Source organism: Tyto alba, unplaced genomic scaffold, assembly GCF_018691265.1.
Source record: "Tyto alba isolate M040663 unplaced genomic scaffold, T.alba_DEE_v4.0 Super-Scaffold_18, whole genome shotgun sequence".
Lineage (NCBI taxonomy): Eukaryota > Metazoa > Chordata > Aves > Strigiformes > Tytonidae > Tyto > Tyto alba.
This window is the reverse complement of record NW_024881280.1, coordinates 3,935,871-3,958,016: the sequence shown is the minus strand read 5'-3', so window position 1 is coordinate 3,958,016 and position 22,146 is coordinate 3,935,871. Positions and strand designations below refer to the sequence as shown.

The following is a 22,146-nucleotide window of genomic DNA, read 5'->3' as shown; positions in this document are numbered from 1 at the left end:
AAACACCCCGTCACCATTCACTTGTTCCCTCCATTTGCACATATCCAACTATCCATATTGGAAAAGAGGGGAAAAAAACACAATGTAGACAAGCTCTCTCATAGTATAACAGTTTTATCACAAGAATAGACCTTCCAGCTCAGAACAGAGACCCAGATAACCCAAGATTTGGTCTCTGGCAGTGGTCAGCAATAGGTACCAAGCAGCCAAGCACATCGAGATACTCTCCAGGATACTCCTCCTGTCCCCAGCTTGCAGCTCTGCTACTCGGTGGACAACAGCTGGTGATTTTGGACAAATTCATAAAAGAAAAAACTATCAAGATCTTTTACAGGTTGGTGGTTTTTTGTTTTGTTTTGTTTGTTTTTTTTTTGTAATCCAGGTAAAACTTTAGCATCTAATACAGACTGTAACAGGAAGATGCACAGCTGAGCTACATCCTGCATGGACCAGTATCATCTCCTCCTGTTCTCTTTGAAACTGAATTGCTGGTTTGGGATTTGGTGTTTGGGATTTGGTGTTTTCTCCACCATCTCCTGATCATGTAAGCAACGACGCTGATCACATTGCTTAACTTTACCTCTGTCCTTTAAAATTATGTTGAGGATTATTGAATTATTTTATATATTTATTAAACATGTAAATCTAATGGATATAACAAAATTTATAAGATTAGACATTTAGGCAGCCCTTTGATGGGAGCCTCTATAAGAATCTCTTTGGACTACAGGTTTGCAGATAACAAGTGAATTAAAAAATTAAGTACATTTAAAATACCAAAATGATCTAAATATATTCCATCTATTCAAAAAATCACGATCCTTCCTCTATCTCCTGAATTAAAATCTTCATTTTGAATGTAAGTTAGAGTAGAATTTCAGTGCGTCAACAATACACCAAAAATAGGAAAGCTGGGAAGCACAGAAAGACTAGGAAAACTGACACTGTAGAAATTGATTTTTCTTCAATGAACCAAATGAACCCCAAGCTGCAGAACTGCTCGGACATTTCTTCACCACCCTCATCAGCACCCTGCCTTGTGCCAAAGATAATAAACATTTTCAGCATCTAAGTCTGCAACAAGGATCACTGTGCCCAAGATAAAACATTCTCTGGGAAAAAGACAGGTAGATGGTCTCTGAGAAGAAAGAGCTACAGACAGTCTCGGGTGGATCACAGAATCAATCACAGACTGGTTTGGGTTGGAAGGGACCTGAAAGATCTTAAAGACAATCCAGTGCCACCCCCTGCCCCGGGGCAGAGCCCCCTTCCCCCAGCCCAGGGGGCTCCCAGCCCCGTCCAACCTGGCCTTGAACCCTTCCAGGGAGGGGGCAGCCACAGCTGCTCTGGGCACCCTGGGCCAGTGTCTCACCCCCCGCACAGGGAACAATTTCTGCCTTACATCTCAGCTAAATCCACCCTCTTTCAGTTTAAAACCTGTTACCCCTCGTCCTACCGCCACCCCCCTGATCCAGAGTCCCCCCCCACCTTCCCTGCCCCCCCTTTAAGCCCTGGGAGGCCGCTCGAAGGGCTCCCCGGAGCCTTCTCTTCTCCAGGCTGAACCCCCCCAACTCTCTCAGCCCGGCCCCCCAGGGGAGCTGCTCCAGCCCCCCCAGCATCTCCGTGGCCTCCTCTGGCCCCGCTCGAGCAGCTCCGTGTCCTTCTGCTGTTGGGGGCCCCCGAGCTGGCCCCAGCACTGCAGGGGGGTCTCCCCAGAGCGGAGCAGAGGGGGAGAATCCCCTCCCTGGCCCTGCTGCCCCCCCTGCTCTGGCTGCAGCCCGGGGCACGGGTGGATTTCTGGGCTGTGAGCGCACAGAACACATGTATATTCTCACCTAACACCCTGCCAGCCTTCAGCCGATGAGCCCATCCCGACCCAAGTCGTCTCCTACAGAATCCCTGGGTGCCTTTCAGCACCACAGAGCGCTGAGGACCACCGTGGCCCGGCACCATACCCGAGCGACGAGCCGCCCCGCAGCACTCCCCCGGGAGGGACAGCGAGGGCCAGCCCAGTCCCAGGTGGGAGCCAGGCTGGGGTCACCCAACTGGCTGCCCAGTCGGTACCCGTACCCCATCCAGGCACAGGCTGGCTGTGTTGGAACCACGTACCCACCCTGCGCTCCTCGGCATTTTTTTGGACAGAACAGGGCTTACCAGCTAAGCCAGGTCCGCATGGATGAACCTGGCCACTGTTACACCCTCCTGCCGCACAGGAGCAGCCCAAGCCTCTTCGCTCTGGCTCAGACCAGCCACGCCAGGCCTGAATAGGAGACTAGTTGGGAAACTAGCACGTTTCTGCCTTACCTGCTTTCTCCTGCAGCATTAATCCAACCTGGATACTGCTACCCTTCACGACAGTAAACCATCTTAGGTCCAGCCTCCAACCCATGACCTCTCATTTACAACGTGGTTTCAAACTCATCATAGTCAAAACAGATTAAAAAAAAAAAGAAATGCATAGGTTACTTAATTTCTTATTATATATAATAAGAATACCGCCTACCACTGTACTTTCTTCCACAAGGCCACTTTCCTAGGGTTTACAAACCCTAATATGTAAAAATGAAAAAGTTCCGTTTTCAGAAAGGAATGTTATAAATCAGGACAGCTACCTCTCCATGCAGAAGGAAAAACAAGTTTTAACCCCAAGAAAGGCAGAGTGTTACATTATCTTATGCAGCAGAAATAAGATCGATACAGCATATCTTTGATAAGCTACTTTTTAATTACACACAGTTGAGGAGGTTACTAGTTAAGTCACACCACATGCTCAGTATATTATATTCCCATACACAAAAGGTGCACGACTGTACCTGAGAACCCTCCTGAGGAAGGTCTCAACCTACAGTGCCTCTTCAAATAAGATCAAAATCCAATCCATTTTTCCTCCTTAAAGAAGGCTTAACACATGTGTATATGTGTATATACAATCTAAGCATACTGAATCTCCACTTCTAACCCAAAACGCATCAGTAACCAAACATCCTGATCACTTCATTGCTCTTACAGTTGTGAATACCTGCCATTCCTTACCATAACACACAAGTTTGGCCCTGGCCCAACAGGTTGTCTTGGGTACTCGTGCTCCCAAGACATCAAAAGCTTTTAAAATTATAAATAAAACTAATCAGGGCAGAGTTGACTCAGACCTTCAACTACTGATAGAGCATCCGCACCATTTTCACTTGTTTCTCTCAGTCCCCCGCCTGCCATCGTTCGGGTGAAACCTAAGTAGGCAGAGAGACCACTCCGGGAGCCCTCGCCCTCCGAGGCAGGGCCCCCTCGGGCCCTAAGAGCCACTCCAAAGCAAGCTCCTATCGCTGCCACGGCCAGACCCCCCCCCGTTTGGGTCGAGAGGGAAGAGGAGGGGGCCAGCAGCAGCACCAACAGCAACCCACGCCGCGTTCCCTGCCAACCTCGGCGGCTCCTCGAGGACTCAAGGGGCGACTCAGCTCAGGCTTTCCACACACGTACAGGGCAGCTGTACTAGGCAGGTTCAGAAATCCAACGCCCCTTCGGAAGCAACTGCGACGGGTGGCACCCTGGCCGTGAAATTCGCGCTGTGCAGCTTCACGCTTCGGGAGAGTCGCTGCCTCTCCACCGCCGCGCACCCGCCGCTCCTCGGCACCCCAGAACAGGAGAGATCTCCCCACTTCTAGTTTCAGAGGCCAGCTGACCTACATAAATTTATTGCAAAGAGATCTTCGATAGCTTCTCCAGGAAGTCGTTTGATACCTGACAAGTACCCTGAAGCCCTACGTGAAGCTGGCACGGCCACATCGGGGCATTTTGGGGGGGCCGGGGAGGGGGAGCAGAGCGAGGGGGCAGCCGAGGCAAGGGGTCCAGCAGCAAACCCGTCCCACCCCTGCCCATGCCTCCAGCTCCGTGCACCAGAACAGCTCACCCATTGCAGACAATAAGCAAAGCTGCGTAAGCAGCCGAGCACAGAAGTTGAATGAACCGTGTGACGCTAAAGATCTGTGAATTGAAAAAAAATCTAATGCATGAATTAAAACCCGCACCCTCGTTCCCCCCTCTCCCTTTCCCCCCAAAAAATAAAGGAATAGAGCAGGACATAAAAGGAGAACTAGAGAGAGAGGTGGAAAAAACGTGGTCTGACACATTTATAAAAACTGATGGCCCGTCACCCAGACGCTGATGAATATTTTTTACAGGATAAAAATGGCAACCTAGAGTCTAAAAATAAAATGCTGTGCTGCGGACCTGTCTGGTTCAGCAACACCACTGGAATACAAACACACTCCCTTGCTGCTACATCTTGACTAAGATTTCAGAATAAGAGAAGAGAAAAAAAACCACTGTAGAACGTGCCTTCTGTTTTCAAGGGAAAGGATTTAGGTTTTGTGGGCTTTTTAATAAGAATTTGGATTAGCATTATACTTCACTTGCATTGTATAATTGCAATTTAAAAAAAAAAAAAAAACACCAAAAAAACAACTCTTAAAATTTAAGTGATTGATGAGAAAGCAGACTACCTCATTCTGCACAAAGCATTTTTTTTTCTTCCCTTCCCCAGACAATTACAATATAAGAACATATTTATCAGTGTCTTTAAACTGTAATTTCAGTAAGCTTAAAAATGTATTTTTAGAATCATGCTGCAGCCAGAAATGTGGACACTGCTATTTTCAAACTCACCCCACCCCCAGAGACAGAAAATAAAACCTTTTACTTCATTCTGCCTCAAAATTTAGACTAAAAACCTGCTTAGCTGAGAAGGAAGGATGACTGAACATCATTCACAAGAAGCACTAGTTTCTCAAGCCTATCCACACTGCAGACAGGCTGCCTTATGCAGTAAAGATGCTATTTTTGGCAAGTGATGCAATAGCTGCAAGGGCTCTCCCAGAATCTTTCACTTAAGAGCCCAAGCCATATTAAAACAGTGTTACAAGACACCTAATAACCCTACACTGTCACCTTCCCGTTCTCTGCACCAGCTTATTACTTACGCAAGTCACCCTTTTTAAAAGTTGGACCTTCCAAGAAAGAGACAGATTTTACACGTGAAGAGAAAAAGTGTGTATATACATCCATCAGCAACTGCACCTGCCCTGCACTCTATATGACAAGGAAGTTACACAACACTGTATAGGTATTTTCTGACCTCTTGATATTCTACTGGGATGGGAAGCAGCTTCGTTTCCTTGCTGAATTTTTGTGAAGACTTTGAAAAGCCCACAGAGCTAATACAACATCTAATCCTTCCCAAAGCTATTTCCATTCTTACAGATCTTTTAAAAAAGTTCTTGTGTCTAACTGACAACCGTTAAGACACATTTCTGCTATGTGACTGTTTCAACACCTATAAATTCTAAAAATGAGAAGAGTTCCAGAAATGCTAGGGCTTTTAAAAATTATTTTAAAAATAGACTAGGGATTTTTTTCAGCCCTTTGGATCTGTGAATCGTTTAGATTTTGCAATAGCCGCGTGGACCTCCATGTAACAGATTCAAGCATACTGGTAAGTTTTCCACTGACCCCTTATAAATTCAAATTCCACCTGCCCTCTCCCCCAAAATAACACAGGCATTCCCAAAGTCAGAACTACCCAAGAAACTACTTTTATTTGACCGCTGATCTCCAGGGGCCTATGAGGGAAGGAAGACTTGCAAGGGCCATAAAAAAAAAAAAAAAAAAAAAAAAAAAAAAAACCACAAACCACACAACTATTTTGAGTATGTGACCACGGACACACTATATTAAGTCCATGAGCCCAATATGCCACCACGCAGTTTGATTCCTTTGCTTAACACTTGCAGGGTATATATAGCAGCTCTTGCCTGCTATTTCAGACCATCCATTTATCTGTCATGGCCAGCATTTAGGGCTCAGGAGGAATTCCCCTGCGTGTATCATGTATGTATAACAACTCACATTTGGCTTGGGCTTTGTTGTTTCCGTATTTCCAAACCTTTGCTCTCATGATCTATTTAAACTCTACATTAACATCCTGATTATGTTGCAGGCTGAGATTTACTTTTTTTTTTTTTTTTTTTTTTTTAAGCAGCCATAAACCAAAACCCAACTTGAACACAAGTTAATCTGCATCATACTTCACAGGCCATTTTGCACGGCCTGCAGTTAGCATGAGTAGCATTAACACTTATTTCAAGTTTTACACCTCAGCTCCTACAGCGGGTAACAGATCGGGAGAGAGCAGGTGTAAAGATGGATCTGAGCACATCAAAAGCATTTGCTCTGCTTTAGGAGATTTCCAAGATCTTCCCCTCTTCATGAGTTCTCATTATGTCATGTACCATGCAAGAAAGAGAAGTAGAAAAGCTTGGCAGCTCTTTACTACCTGTTTGGAGCAGTTGAGTTCTGCCTCCCCACCACCCACACAATATATTTACTTCCACCCCCTCCAACACAAGCATGGGGAAGCCAATGTAAGTAGAATTGTAACGTCCGCAGGCTATCTGGGGAAAAAGGAATCTGGCTGCAAAGCAGCGAGACTTGGAGAGATTTCATTCAGAAGCTATATACAGAACAGGGAATTAAACTCTCTTGGAGATCCTAGCTGCTCAGAAGTAGAACAGAAATTGAGGCAGGAAGACACCCAGTGATATTTTATTCATTTTGGCTAGAAGCAACATTAAAACAAGCTGTAGAAGTTAGCATTTGCTCTAGGGACAAAGAGGTATGAAAATAAGGATTCCGCAGAACAGCTGAAGTGGCAGCAAGACTCATGCCCAAACCCTGTAACCTGCCCAAAAGCAGGGAAGTTGAAGCACAGAGACTTCCATACCTGAAGCCCCAAAACAGCGGTACGGGAAGCGTCACACAGGGAATTTTACAAGGCCTCGTGAAGGTGGCAGGATGACAGCAACAGCAGAAAGCAAGCTCAGGCCCTTTAAAGTATATACAGCAGGAAGCAAGAGTGCCAGTGTACGCCTGCTTCACTCCCACGCCACGGGAGCCACGACAAGCCAGGGGACCGGGCCATCCCCACAGCTGCTGCCAAGGCGAAGGAAGAGCCCGGCACCGACGTAAGATGCGTCGTGTGAGGAACATTTACCAGTGTCATGAGAGCCCAAAAGAGCTGCTCCCACCCATCCAGCCCAGCGCTCCTCCCACGAGGCTGCAGGACAGTCACAATTTTAGGTGAGCAGGTCAATATGTCACACCCTTATTACATCTGTGTGCAGCTTCTCCAGGGTAAGTGAGGACTGAAACTACCGTGACCACTGCAGGTGAAAGTAGCCAGCACTTAAATTAGGTCATAAAATTGAAGGGTTTAGAACACTAATTATACTAGAAGGCTTCTTAAAGCAGCATACATTAAGTGAGAAACAATATCTTCTTGTTTAGAGATATTATAGTATCCTTCAGTAAAAGGTTACGCTTCTGCTCCCACCGAATGGAAAGATCCAAAATTTCAGGTCACCCAAATCTTCCATTCCCAAGTACAAAAGAAGCTTTAAGCTACCTGTTGCTACCCAAGCCACAAAACAACATCAAATATGACTCTTCCTCATTCCCCCTCGCTAGTTTGAAATGAAGTATCTGTGCAATCTTGCTGGAACCAACTGCTAAAGTAGCACTTCTGGGGAGAGAAGGAAACACCCCTCAGGGTGTCCCCTCTCGCTGGTTCAAGCATGATTGCGCGCACTCCAAGACCCACGAGAAGCTGGTGGGCACGTTTACGCTATGCTCGGAATGGCTCTAAACCTTTTATAACCTCTCACTCTAAATAAGACCGTTATTTCTGTTAAAAGCGGAGCCCTCTCAGTCGTACTGGAAATAGCTTCTCATGTGCCGTCAGAGACAAAGGGGGCTTCAGGAGTATATTTAGTAGATAATGTGCTGTTAAAAAGATGCAAAGACGAGCACAGATAAAAGCTGATGTAGCTGGCAAGTCTTTATTCAGCTGCTGAGATGTTATAAGGGCAACTCAAAACCATAGAGAAGTAGCACAAGAAGAACTTAGATTTCTAGAGTCTTTGGAAGTTACCTAATTATGATAATGAGCAATCTATTCAAATAGACGTTTCATAGAGAAAAAGACAAAGTCTAAAGTTGTTGAAAAGCCATTAAACTTCTCTTCAAAAGATACCCTGCCTACAACAAGTGTGAGGTACCCTGCAATACTCGGTTTAAAGTCTGCATTTTACATTCTAGCCTAAGCACTGGAAACAGATACACAAGCGCAATTTTGTTTAAATTAGAAGTCACCTGATTACCTTGCTTTTGTGCACTGCAGTTCTCGAACAGATGCTTAAACAAGCTCAAACCACACCTTTCACAAAAGTCTTTCTTCTCTGCATTGTCAGGAAGATTACTCAAGTGCTCAGCAGCACCCTCTACCCACAGACTTTAAGAAGGAACAGAGAACAGACTAGTCTTCTCAATTGAGCAAAACCTACCATTCATAAAAAGGGGATTGCTTAGAGCCGAAAGACGACGGATGCAGTGATAGAAACTGATCGAATCTGAAGGGTATTCTGTATTTTTCGGCCCTAAAATACATATGTTTTACCTAAAGTGAGAATATTTGGTAATTATTGTTCCACAGAGGTCCCTTTCATCCCATGCTCTTAATTACATTTGCTTTAATTGAGTATTTCTGTCCGTCGGGGGGGGTGGGATGAATGATGTTAACACACCCAAGTTAATCAATCTGGAAGGTTACAGCTGTCTCAAGAGAAATGCCCTCGATAAATTACCATCGAGCATCAGGGAGACTCTTACGTTGGAGCGATCTGAGAAATCCTTGACTGTTTTATTCGTACCGGCACTGTTTTGCACTAGGTAAGGACTGAAGGAAAAGCTCAGGCAACACCGCCGTTCCCTTCCCATTTCTAAATAAAGAAACAGCCGCTGATGCCTCCCATATTTCACTGCAAACCCTTCAAAACTTGCAGTATTTCCCGCCCCGGGTGGAAAACTCCCCAGATTTCCCCGACGGGAAGCAGGCTCGCATCGAGCCTCCCTCGGTATTGCAGCTACAATCGATTCGATGCACTTTCTTCTCCCTGGCTGAGCAGGGGGGCAGAGCAGGCGCCCCGTGGGCACTGCATGGGCTGGCACGGCCCCCCGTGGAGCAGCCAGTGTCCCTGTCACGCGTGGCGGCTGCGGACACACACAACACACACACACAGAGACACAGACCCCCCCCCCCCCGGGCTCGGGCTGCCGGGTGCCCCCGTCCCATTCATCCCCGTCCATTCACACAACCCGCACGGCTGAGCTGTGACACTCCTAACGACACGCGGGGAGGGGAGCTCCTCCCCACGGCCGGCCCACGGGCTGGGGGGGAAAGGGCGAGCCCGGGGGGGGGGGGGGGGGGGGCGAGGAAGGCAACGGCGGGGCTCGGAAAGGGCCCTGTCAACCTGCCCCGGGCGTTTCGTAAGCGGAGCGGAGGGAGCGCGTTATGTCACCGGTTAGGTAACGGGCGCGGGAGCCGCCGCAGTGACGGCACCACTCCTCCTCCTCCTCCTCCTCCTCCTCACCCCTCCCGGGGCGGCTGAGGTGAGGCCGGCGTTAACCCTTCGCGGGGGCGGGAGCGGCCTTTACCCGCGGGGAGCGGATCCCCCGGGAGAGGGGCGGGTTTCCCCACCCCCCCCCCCCCCCCCCCCCCCCTTTCCCCAAAAACAAACACCGCCCACCGGAGCCGGGGGAGGGGGGGAAGGCGGCACCGGCTGTGACCGGCAGGGGGCGCTGCGGCGCCGCGGCGGGGACGGGGCGGGAACGGGAGGTTGGGGGGGGGGGGGGCGTGGAAGCAGCATCTCGGCGTGGGAGCCCAGAGCCCCGCCTGCACCCCTCGCCACCGGCCTGCCCTACGAGCGTGCGTGTGTGTGTGCGCGTGTGTGTGTCCCCCCAACCCCTAACTCGATGCCAACAGCCCCAACGTGCTCCCCGTCCCCGACCCGCCCTCGCCCCACCTGAATTTCGGGTCCCACCGAGCCCTTGGCACTGATCCAGCACTACTCACACCGTGTCCTCAACACGTACCCACCCCAACCCCACCACCTCCTCCCCGGCACGGTGGAGAAGCTCTGCGGATACTTACACCAAAAATCCAGCCCTGCCCTCCGCCCCCCCCCCCCCCATCCACCCCCCCCAACCCTCCTTCCAAGGTCTTCCTCGCAATCTCCCCAAGGCTCTTTCCATTTGGAAAGTCCTCCGCTCATACAAGTGGTGACAGGACTCCTCAGCTCGTCCCAAGCAAGCTGGCAGGCAATGGCTCAGGGGGGAAAAAAAAAAAAAAAAAAAATGCAGCTCAGAGGAATTTCCAGCAACCCCCTCTGCCCATCAATGTCATGCTGTACCGGGGGGGGGGGGGGGACAGCACTCACCTGCCTGGGCGCTCTGGAAAGCGGCACCCACAACAGGTTGCACCCCTCTGGCTCCCTGTTTGACTTCATGAACCTCCTGCCCCATCTCTCTTCTATTTGCTTCTTTCCTCCCTTTCTGACACCCCACCCTTGCAACTCTATCCCAACCTCCAGAGCTTTTTTCATTTAGAGGGGTTTACAGCTTCCACTACAGAAGAAGAAAAAAAAAAAAAAAAAAAAGGTTTCCAGTAGTGCTCCCCCCACACCTCCCAAGGGGCAGTGGGGACGTGCTATTCTTCGCTCCGGTCCACGAGAACACCCTCTGTTATTAGTCAGACACTAGGAAGAGCAAAGGAGGTTGTTCTTGCCACCTCTGCATTGACTGATCTCAGCACCTCCAGCCCACCCAGCAGAACCAGCGGGCCAAAACGGCTTTATTATCCCCAGGTCCTTCCAGCCTCTCCCCTCAAGAGTCCCCCTCAAAACAGCACAAAGTTCCTCCCCCCTGCCAGCGGGGACCATTCCAGCAACTCCGCTGCTCTCCTTCGGGTCCCGTAAACCTCTCCTTCCACACAGTCAGCCAGCCAGTGTGCCACCTCACCAAAACACCGCTGTCTCACGAGCGCTCGGAATTCAGGGCGGCTGGGGCCACCCCACCAGCAAACTAACACACTACTGAATTTAGGAACAAAATTCACGCTGAAAAAAAAAACACTATGGATTGAGGAAGTAGCTTGCATCAAAGGAACTAAGACACCTTAAGGAAGGAAAATAAATAAATAAAGTTGTTTTAAGAACATGATCACTGCTCCACGATTTAGGAATAAGAGCAAAAGTTCAGACTGCAGAAAATCCACAGCTAATAAGACTATATGCAGGACTGCACTGAGCATTAAAAGTTATGATCAGCATCTCTTGCTTAGATGCAAGTCATACTACTGATTCCCACAAAAATATGGCTTTAAAAATTAAAATATAAACCAACTTCTACAGTAAAGGCTATTTTAAAACAACACACATTTATAAAATAAGATATATTCTTACTCAATTTACTTTCTCTATTTGTAAAGAATTTGTGCTGAAAGTAAGTTTGAGAAGAAAAATTAAAAAAGCAAAGCTGCAAGGAGACAAATTCTAGGTTAGTTCGTAAGAGAGATGGTTTCCATCCAAAGCTTACTAACAGTAACTGAAACAAGCTAGTCTGTACTGGTACGTCACGCTAACATTTCTCTGAACAAATGCATTATTTTCATATGTTGGCAAGGCAATGTTTCATATCAGAACTTCTACACTTTGATTTTAACCACAACCAGCGACAGCACAGAAGTGACAAATCCAGCTGGGATGAGATCCTACCAAAATTCTGCATAGCTGGCAGCCTGAAAATCCACCTCTTTCTTTGTAAGCCAAGAAATTTTAGTCAAAAATTACTACTTTCGGATTAACAGATTTCTGGCCCCTCTTTCCCTCCCCCTTTTTTCAAACATTGTAAAACATCAAGATTTTAGTTACCAGAATTAGAGTTTTAAATATAGCCAAATACAACTGGTCTGTCCCCAAGGATAAGGCCGCAGAAACTTCTGTCCGAGTACTAAAACTCCTGCGTCAGGAATGGAGAAAAGTTGTATTCCTTAAAATTACTTCTCTAACTAGAAAACCAATACAAGACAATTATCCTAGTCTTTGGAAAGGAAAGAAGCTTGTTAAAATTTGTTAGCAAGGACATCCAAAACTGTGCTCTGCAACTCAAACAAGCCTCCCAACATACCCACAAGAAGACTGCATACATGCCACCCACCTTGACCCACACAGACTGAGCAAAACAAGATTTTGGAAAAGCCTGTCAAGGTTGGGCCGAGCAACAGAAGTGAGAACAGGCTTCTCCTATAGTTTTAGGCTCAGTTTAAGCCAGCACAGCTCCAAGATCAATCACAGAATGGTTTGGGTTGGAAGGGACCTTAAAGACAATCCAGTCCCACCCCCCTGCCCCGGGCAGGGCCCCCTTCCCCCAGCCCAGGGGGCTCCCAGCCCAGTCCAACCTGGCCTTGAACCCTTCCAGGGAGGGGGCAGCCACAGCTGCTCTGGGCACCCTGGGCCAGCCCCTCACCCCTCCCACAGGGAACAATTTCTGCCTTACATCTCATCTAAATCTCCCCTCTTTCAGTTTAAAACCGTTACCCCTCATCCTATCCCCCAAACCGCCTGATCCAGAGTCTCCCCCCCACCTTCCCTGTCCCCCCTTTAAGCCCTGGGAGGCCGCTCGAAGGGCTCCCCGGAGCCTTCTCTTCTCCAGGCTGAACCCCCCCAACTCTCTCAGCCCGGCCCCCCAGGGGAGCTGCTCCAGCCCCCCCAGCATCTCCGTGGCCTCCTCTGGCCCCGCTCGAGCAGCTCCGTGTCCTTCTGCTGTTGGGGGCCCCCGAGCTTGATGCAGAACTCCAGGATGTCATCCAACCATCCATTCCTACCTGCTTCCCCAGCATCTGTTCCCCAATTGCTTTTCAGGGAGATCAGCAAGCTGGTCCAGCCAGCCCCGCAGCTAGTCTTTCTCAGAGTTAGCTGTCAGCCACACTAGCGAGCAGACCTCACCCACCACCACACATCAGGGAAGCAGCAAGAGCTCCCAGCCAGCGACTAGAGGAGAAGCAATTCTTCCAGCAGCAATTTGGACTTAGAGCAACTCAAGCTGACCACTGGGCTTAACTGTATCCTCCACATACAGTTTCACAATACTGCCGAGTTTCCCTTCTGTTGCACCAGCACTTTACCTCATTTGACCCACAACTCAGGAGTACGAATACCCAAAAGTGATCAACCTTCCACTTGGCAGACTCCTTCACCAGATCACCGCAGAACAAGACAAACACTAGTGCGAGCACAAGCAAAAGAGCTCTCCATCTATCACCTTCTCTCCTCACACCAAACAACTAGATCAGAAAGCCGCGATGTAAAACCACACACTCAGTCTTCTTGTTGTTGGTGATATCTCATTTATAAACTGATGTCATGGTTTAAGTGATAAAGAGTCCAAAACCAGGACAACTGACACCACTTGGAAAAGGCATTGAACTGATTCCAGTGTGAGGCCCTGAAGGTTGGACTGAACACCCAGACCACAACTAGATTTGGCAAAAAATAGCAAAGGTGAAGAACCAGTCCAGAAAATGGAGGATCTTCGATGAGAACCTAGGAACCAACACAGAGCTGCAGAGCACCAGAAGTTTTGACATAGATCTGAAGACAGAACTGGGACTACTGGGACAAGGAGCCTGAGGTACAGAGTCTGTATTAGGACAGGTAACTTTCCTTTAAGCACAACTGTAAATTGATCAGAACACACAACCCTTTCTGCCACACCCAACAAACACTGGGTTGGACATGCAGGACATCTGAGGGCAGTAACAAACACCAAGAAACCCCAACTCTAATCCCTTGTTCAACTACTGACAGGGTAGCAGCTTCTTCCAGCAGCGCAGCGATCCTTTAGTGCCCTGTATCCTTCTCCTGGCTGGTTGCTGCTTCTCCCTCACGTTAAGAGATCTGACTCGTGAGCTGTGCTGAATCACCTCTACTCAGTCACACTCTGGAGATGGTAAGTTCCTGCGGCAGATGGGACTCAGACACCAGGGCATATACATACACCTCTTCAGGGAAAAAAAAAAAAAAAATTTGTGAAAACTGTTCATGAACAACAAGTTTATAGATCAAATGCCTTTGCTGGCAGGATAGAAATCCTGGGGAAGGAAGTAGAGAGGCTGAAGCCCCTGAGAAACAGGTCAGCCAGAGGCTTCAGAAGAGCTACAAGGGAAGAGGTTTGGAGGAACAGATTGGCTGGACACAGGCAAGGAACATGAAACGGGAACTTTTTGGAACAAGGGTCCAGTGGTGAAGTAGAGTATGGAGAAGATGCATGCCAGCATCAGCAAGTGTTGGTTGGGTAGCAGCAGTCACACTGCAGATAGCTCTCCACCTTCTGCTTTCCATACCTACGCACACCCTTGCACACTTCTGCAAGCCTCTGCATCTAAAAGCAGAGACTAGTGACTTTGGAAGGAGACCAGACTCCTTAGTCTCTACACGAGAGTTTCTTCCCCTGAACAACAAAAGCCTTTGCCTCATTGAGCTTACCCCACACCTCCCACTCCCCTTTTCTCATTACAGTTTTTCTCCCCTTCTGCTTCAGCAGTAGGCTTCTGACATACATGAAAATCCTCTGGAAAATCTTTGTGATTAACATCCTAGAGCGGAGCTCCACACTCCTGCTCCTCCTTGTCCAGGAAGTACAGAGCTCCTCAAGAAATGGAAGTGAAGCTGGACCTCGGCCACGGGCACGACCGATGGAATACACCCTCCTGGGACACCGTGGCTCATCATTACTTACGAAGAGAAAATAGGAAGGAGGTAGAGGAAAAAAAAAAAAAAAAAAAAAAGAGAAGAAGAAAAAAACCCCAAGCAACCAAAACCAAATCCTGTTGCCAGCTAGACAGTAAGTGCTGCACGCACACAGACTATGCCTCAACCCGAGCCACACAGCTGTCTCCCACCCAATTTGGGACAAGCAAACGAGTCATGAGAGAAACACAAGAGAGAACCCATAGGAGAGAAAGAAGCAGGGAGGGCGACATAAAAATGGAAAAAAGAAGAACAACAGGGACGGGCACTGTTCTCCCTGAGGCTCAGCTTCTGGACGTCTCATCTCCAGCTTTAAGATCTGCTACCCAAGAAGTTTACTTTCAAAACATACAATCAAACCCCAGGATTTTAGGTGTCACCATCTGTTGTTGAGGACAGGGGAGTAAATTAAAAGCTCAGTAGGAAATCTTGCATCTCTTTTCCAGTGTTAGCTGGAGAAGCTTATGTCATGGACCAGGATTTCATCTTTGCTAATGACTCACCCAGTGGGTGATGGTGTACTGCTGTAGACTTCAACTCCAACAGTCTGATAAATTGCACAGATTTGGAAAAAAAAATTACTAGATTAAGGTTAAATAATCAGGTGTCAAAAACCAGCAGATTTAGTACAGGGGAAGAAAGTCAAACAGCTGTAATTCTAGCATTTTCAGATATTAACATACTCAATCTGAAAAGCATTTTGCTTTACTAAAGGAACCTAGGTTTCCTAAAGTCTATCAATACGTGAGCTACAGAAGTCATCTAAAGTTACAAGCAGCAACCCTAAATCTAATCAGCAAGAGATTCAACTATGCAAGCCCAACACAACACGAGATGCTTTATCCACTAGCGATGCTGCTTATGCCACATTTGTGTTCATATACAAGCCTAAAGAATCACACTTGGCATTTCTATTGGTAAGAAAATATCTTTCCTCATTCTTCTGTCATCCCTCCTGCGGCAGAGATGGTTGTCCCAACCCTATGGTTTAAGAATGAAAATATTCATAAGACCAAGAACAATAACGTGCTTCACCCACCTATCAAAAAATAATTCCCAGGTGGTAAACTACTGCAGTTTTCCCCAAACCCCACTCTCGGTTCTGCCCTCAGACCCTCGGGACCTCCTGTGAGCTCACTTAGCCAACTGGCTCTAACACCCGGCACAGTTCCAGCTGGAATTTTTTGCTGGAGACACTTCTGCACTCCTCACTCCTATGCAAGGCCTCTCCTTGCTTTCACCTGGGCACTCTACAGGCAGCCTTCCCAAAGGGGAGGGAAGTGCACTGGCCAAAAAAGCAATATAGAGAAACCGGAGCAAGAAACTACTCTAGATTACATCCTTGCATAAATTCCCTAGTTTTAAGTAACCAGTTTCCGTAACAAGTATTCCTATTTTAAAATACACAGAAGGTTGAGAGAATGAGCTAGCTTAAAATAACACAGCTATTCATCCCCCAGGCTAATAAATTTTCAAGCATTTCCCTCTCAGGATGTTTATCAGAGATGGGTATTCCTTTCACCTTAATGTAAACAGCATCTGTTCTCCACTCGCCATTAGCTTTTTTTTTTTTAAGAGGCAGAGACACCATACTACAGCATTTAACTCTCCTTCACATGCATCTCTGTTCCTACAGCTAAACCTGGCAAAGCCTGTTCATATTCTCATTCAAATTCCCCGGTGACATTAGCTCTGCGTTACTGAAGGCTTCCACCCAGAATTTCACTTGAAAAATGAAAAGCATCTCTCAACAAAACCGGAGAATGGAAGCGTTCAAACCAAATCCAACTCTAGAGCTGGAGATTATGAGCCTGGCTGATGCTGGTGGTGCTGGCACAAGCCAGAAGCAAAGCGCTGAAGCCCCTCAGCAGGGACACAGCAGAACCTGAGATGGGACTCTGGACTTCTGGGCTCTAAGCATTTGCTCTCCCTCTCCTCTTCTGACCAGCGAGTCTAAGGAGCACTTCACCACCAAGTGTTGAGCAATCCCGCTGAGCTGATGTTTTAAACAGTCAGTAAGGTCATGTGCAAAGGAAAACTAAAAGAAGCACCCAAGAAGCAGAAAGGCAGCAAAATTGTAGAAACTAGAGCAGAGCATGGTTCATGCCTTTATATAGTCCAGGAAGCAAAACTGATTTTAGGATATGTTAGTAACAGTAGCCTACATGAAAACTACTAGAGAACTTCCCTGCCCCACTAAGAGCTGCAAGGTCCCAAAAGGAGTGGCAGCCCACTGAAGTACCACCACGCAGTGCAAGCTGCTGAGCCTAGAGCAACAGGGACAGAGATCCCACCTCTCCCGGGTTGCTCTGGAAGAGCAGCGCTTGCTGAGTGCAACAACGAGCAACCTGGAGGGAGACACTGACAGAAGTCTTCTAAATTACCACCTATCAGTAGGACTGATGACTGAAGGAAGACAGCTATTTTTTTTTTTTTTTTTTTTTACCAGAGAAAATTTAAGATGGGTACTGGGAAACGGGAAAAGCAAAAGCCACACACACTGGAGCCCAGCACTTCTGGGAAGTTCAGACAGGACTGGGACACTTGCACCAGATTGCTCCCAGAGCCACATTTCAGTGCAGTAACCCTTCAGAAGCACTTTTCAAAGAGCCATGCAAAAAAAACAACACAAGCGCCAACTTCAGGTTGCAAGTTTGATTTGAGCTGTCATGATCAAGAGTTATAAGCAAGCTGGCACGTTTTCACAGGTTCTTAACGCTACTTTTTGGGCTGAGGAGTGCCATGCTTTAGTTCATACAAAGGTAGAAGTGTTTTAGTAGCGCCCAGAATTGAGAACAAGACTAGAAAACCCTCACCACAGATCTGAAGTGTTGAAGATGATAAATCCCTAAATAAGTGATTCTGCTAAAGAACAAGAGGGAACCAAAAGCTCGCCCCAAAGCTCCGCACACCCCAGCCAAGCACTCGGGTGCCGGGAAAACGGAGTTACGCAGAGCTTCTCCTCTCACATCCCACAGAAAGAGCAGCACCAGGAGAGGTTGAAACTCCCTTTGTTTCCCAACTGCACCCTCACCACACACCGTACTAGGCTAGTTGTTTTAATTGGCAACAGTGATTTGTGACATTGTCTATCAACTATCATTGCACATTGCCAAACACCTGCAAAGCAAGATTGCACTCATTTATGCAACACAGATTGAAACCTACCTGCAGAAAGCAAAAAAAGCCTTCAGGTGACACAAGTATTTCACCTGATGCTAAAGAGCTTGAAAAAAAATGACGTTGCTTGGAAAAGCTGCTCAACCTTATCAACAAGTTACCACCTGGTCAGCACTAAAGTGAATGTCCTTTGTATGGAGTTCTTAAATTGTTATTAAAATAATTTCTCATCCAACTTATTATTTCGTTGTCCCAAGAACTTCATAATGATCAGGGTCTGTTTTATAAGATGCTGTTTCCAGGGGCCACAGGAAGCGTAACTCTATCAATAGAATCTAACTCAAAGAAGCACAAAATCCAGCTCGTCACTTCCTCTTCACATAAGCATCACTTCTTATTAATCTAATAAGATTCTTGTTAAGGTCTGATTTAGAGCTTGCTATTACCCCAACTTCCCAGTCAATAAAGGTTTGGGAATCACCCCACATATTCTTAAAAGACCTGACCATAAAGACACAAATAAGTATCTACTCCACTGCTCCTGTACCCAGTTACATACATTTTTCTGTGTCTCCTTTAGTGGCCCTTGCATAGAAAACACTATTTTTAGATGCTGGACCATGCATAGTCAAATGTAGCCCATGTGAAGTAAAAGAAGCCAACAAGAACAGGCAGTGAGCTTCACCCAGTTCTGCTGCGGTTGAAAGAACTTATTGTTAAACATCTACACAGGAAAGAAAGGTTTAAGACTGAATAAGGGGGTTTTGTCTAAAACCAAATTACAGAAAGTTAGAGGCAGTTGAGAGCCCCATCCTGATTAATGACCTCTTACGGATTCTTTTTTAAGCAATCTAGAGCAAATTGCCCACATTTAGTTATTTTTGCATGTTAGTGAATAAACTCCAAGAAGCTTAATTAAGGCAAACTTATCTTCACAAACATTTGTTGGCCCCGATACAACTGTACAGCTGTATTCACCACATGAGAAAGTATCATCACTATCAGACATTTTGCAATCACTAAATGTACAATTACTCAACCATGCCTCTACCAAAGGCACTGGGGGAAGAAGCTGGTGCTTTTCTAAGCCACAGTGAGGTTTAAAAGAAGCCAGGGCTTTCAGTGTCATATGGCCAACTACACAGTTAAAATAAACTTTGGTTTCAGTTAACGCATCACTTCGGTTACAGCAAATTGGGGGGAGGGGGAAATTCTCATTAAAATATTTGCGACTTTCAGCCAGGAAAAAAGGAAGAACAGTTCAAGTATCTGACGTGACCAAGATGCTAGAAGTTTTAGAGCACGAGATCGCTCTGACTTGTAGCGCCAGTGCATTTTGAAAACACAGAGTTGATGACTTGCATATACGGAGCCAGTCTGATCTCACAGCTGACCCTGCTCTGAGCAGGAGGTTGGACCAGAGGCCTCCCGAGATCCCGCCCAGTCTGCATTACCATAGGATTTTGACTTCGCTTCACCAAGTTACTGAAGGGAAGAGGCAGGGAAAAAACCAAAAAAAAAAAAAAAAAAAAGATTTCATGTTTTTCAGAAGAAGAGGCGGCTTCCTAAAATAAGAGCTACGGCAGCCCTCCAAGCGGGAGCTATGACAGCAGCGGACGGTTCCCTGCTCCAGACACTCTGTACTCCAGAATACACCCAACTGTCAATGGCAGAGAAGCGAGGTGGCTGCCTGCCACCACCATCGACGGGAGAAGAATAGGGGACACTCATCCGACCTAAGGAAATACCAGCATGGATCACAACTACCCGTGCTGCCAACAAATCTGCCTGTCTACATCTTTGCTGTATTCTTGGTGATTTCAGAATGACTCCTTGGCACTCTGCTCCTGTTGAGTCGGTGGTTTATTTAGCTAAACTGTTTTCCAAGCAAGGGAGCTGTTATTCTCCTCTTCTGGTACCAGTTTATGAGGCACATTAAAGGTACAGAGCACTGGACCCAGGAGTTTTCACTATATTCTCTCTCAAGATGCACCCAGAAATCCCACAGCGAAACAAGATCCACCCAACCTCCCTCACTGAACAGTAGCCAAAACCAAGCCAGATGTGAGTTATGGGAAGAGAAAAATCAGAAAAGCTGTATACAGACCCTCACACATAAGGGTGACCATAGAAAAATTTAACTTTTTGTCAAAACAGCTGCTATTTAAAGTAGTGCAAACCTAATTTTCTCAGAGTACATCACCGGTTCCGTTAGTTTCACCTCCTCACAGCCAGCAAATTGGAGCACAGACAGCAACAATTGCATATGTGCAACTAAAAACCCACTAAGAAAACAAGAAAAGAATTTGCAACTCAATTTGTGCAGAGGAGTTAAAGGGTGGGTAAGGAGCCCTTACAAAAGGGCTTGTGAGGGCTTTCTAGTTTTTGTAAAGTTGCTTTCTAGTTGCGCAATAGAAAGAATGCATTGTCACAGTAATCACAGCAACTAATTAGCATCAAACCCATTGTTTTTTAAAAGACCAGGAGAAGAGGAAATGCATTTCTTCCTACAGTATGACTTAGGAATTCGCTAATTCTCAAGGTGACCCAACATAGCTGCAGTGGCTGTGCCTTCACCCTCCCTTCCAGGAGGAGAGGACAGAGCCTCCCCAGCCTATTGCCACAGCGCACTTCAGAGCAAACCAGCCCAGTGCTTGTTCAGACTGAGAAAATCTCTCCTTGTTTCAGCTGGAGACGACGGCGACTACCCCAGTAAAGCAGCGCGCAGAGGACGGACACCAGCTGGGTGACGATGGCCACACGTCTTCCCACAGCGACGGCTCAGGCCCAAGTCGGCAGGCCCCATCTTCCCACTGCTCCCACCTCCCTGACGTCGCAGCAGTGCTCCCACCTCGGAGCAGGAGTAATAAACACGGGGAATTTGGCTGTACTGACAACCCTCCGCTTTCTCCATGCCTTGAAGATCAGGATCAGGGCAAAGAGAAAAGAAAAATTATTGTGCCCAGCCACTGGCCACATACAATGGCCTGCCGCTGCCTGCGCTTGTACAAAACAGTGGCAGGGGACATTCACATCACAGCTTGCTGTTCATGGGTCGTTCAAGGATGGGACTGAGGGAAGATTGGTTGTCTACAGATCATGGCTCCAGCAGATAAGCTGGTGTTTGGCTCAAGCACCACAAACGTCCACGTCTGGAAACGCAGAACAAGCTAAAGTGGCCACCAAGATTTCGGTGATGCACCACAGGCCAGCAGGCAACTGATGATGCAGTAATATATTCCAAACCAACCTCAGAGACATTTGGGTCTTCTGTGCCAGCCATATCTTTGACAGGCACGCCACTTCTCTAGCTGGAAGGAAGACACGGGCCTTAATCACTTGTGTGTAAGGCTACAACTTGCCCAAAGCGCTGCAGCTGCGTTTCAAGCCCGTGCACGCGGGACCCGTGACGCGCCCTGGCATCCCGCGCGCCGCCAGCAGCGCTGCCGGCCCGCCGGCGCCTCGCGCCAGCGCGCGCTCCGTGACCCAACCACACGCTGGCGGGGGAGCTGGGTCGGCTGCCGCGGAGGTTACGGGGAACCACATTCGTGAAGAATTAAGTTATTCCCTGTGCGGGGGGTGAGGCGCTGGCCCGGGGTGCCCAGAGCAGCTGTGGCTGCCCCCTCCCTGGAAGGGCTCAAGGCCAGGTTGGACGGGGCTGGGAGCCCCCTGGGCTGGGGGAAGGGGGCCCTGCCCGGGGCAGGGGGGGTGGGACTGGATGATCTTTAAGGTCCCTTCCAACCCGAACCATCCTGTGCTTGTACCAGCCCTGCAGCCCGCCGATGTGTTGCGGGGCTGCCTCCTAGAAGCCGCTGCGGAGCCCCCTCCTGCTCCCCTTCGGGGCGGGGCGCACGTTTTGCAGGCTTTTAAACTACCCCCCCCTCACACCCACACACCCACCCACCCACCGTCACTCACCTGCCCAGGCGCCCAGCGCCGGCCCCACGGCGGCGGCGCCGCTGCCCAGCACCCAGACGCGGAGGCCGGCCAGGAGGCGGTAGGCGGCCAGCGCGGCCGCGTAGAGGAGGCCCAGCGCGCCCAGCCAGGCGAGGAGGCCAGCGGCCGGGAGCGTGGCGGGAGCCGCCATGCTGCGGAGGCGGCCGCGGCCCGACTGAGCCCTCCCGGCCACCGCCGCCGCGGCCCCCGCCTCCGCCCCGCCGCCATTGGCTGAGGGGACGCTCAGTCAACGCGTAACCCGGCAACGCGGGCGGTCCCGCCCGCCCCCTGGTGGTGGTTGGAGGCGGGGGGGGGGGGGTAGGGCAGCCGGCGGCCACACGCCCCCGTACTACTTGCGGCCCGCCGCCCCACGTGGTCGGCAGCGCTCCCTCGCCGCCAT

General features: G+C 48.4%; 1 protein-coding gene across 1 annotated transcript in view; it reads right to left on the bottom strand.

Moving 5' to 3' along the window:
* HSD17B12 (hydroxysteroid 17-beta dehydrogenase 12) overlaps window positions 1–22,146 on the bottom strand; it is a 95,157-nt gene extending 73,011 nt beyond the window's left edge. Inside the window, 3 exon segments of the mRNA XM_042790983.1 lie at window positions 21,729–22,035; window positions 22,038–22,109; window positions 22,111–22,146. Of these exon segments, the coding sequence (XP_042646917.1) occupies window positions 21,729–22,035; window positions 22,038–22,109; window positions 22,111–22,146 (415 nt within the window).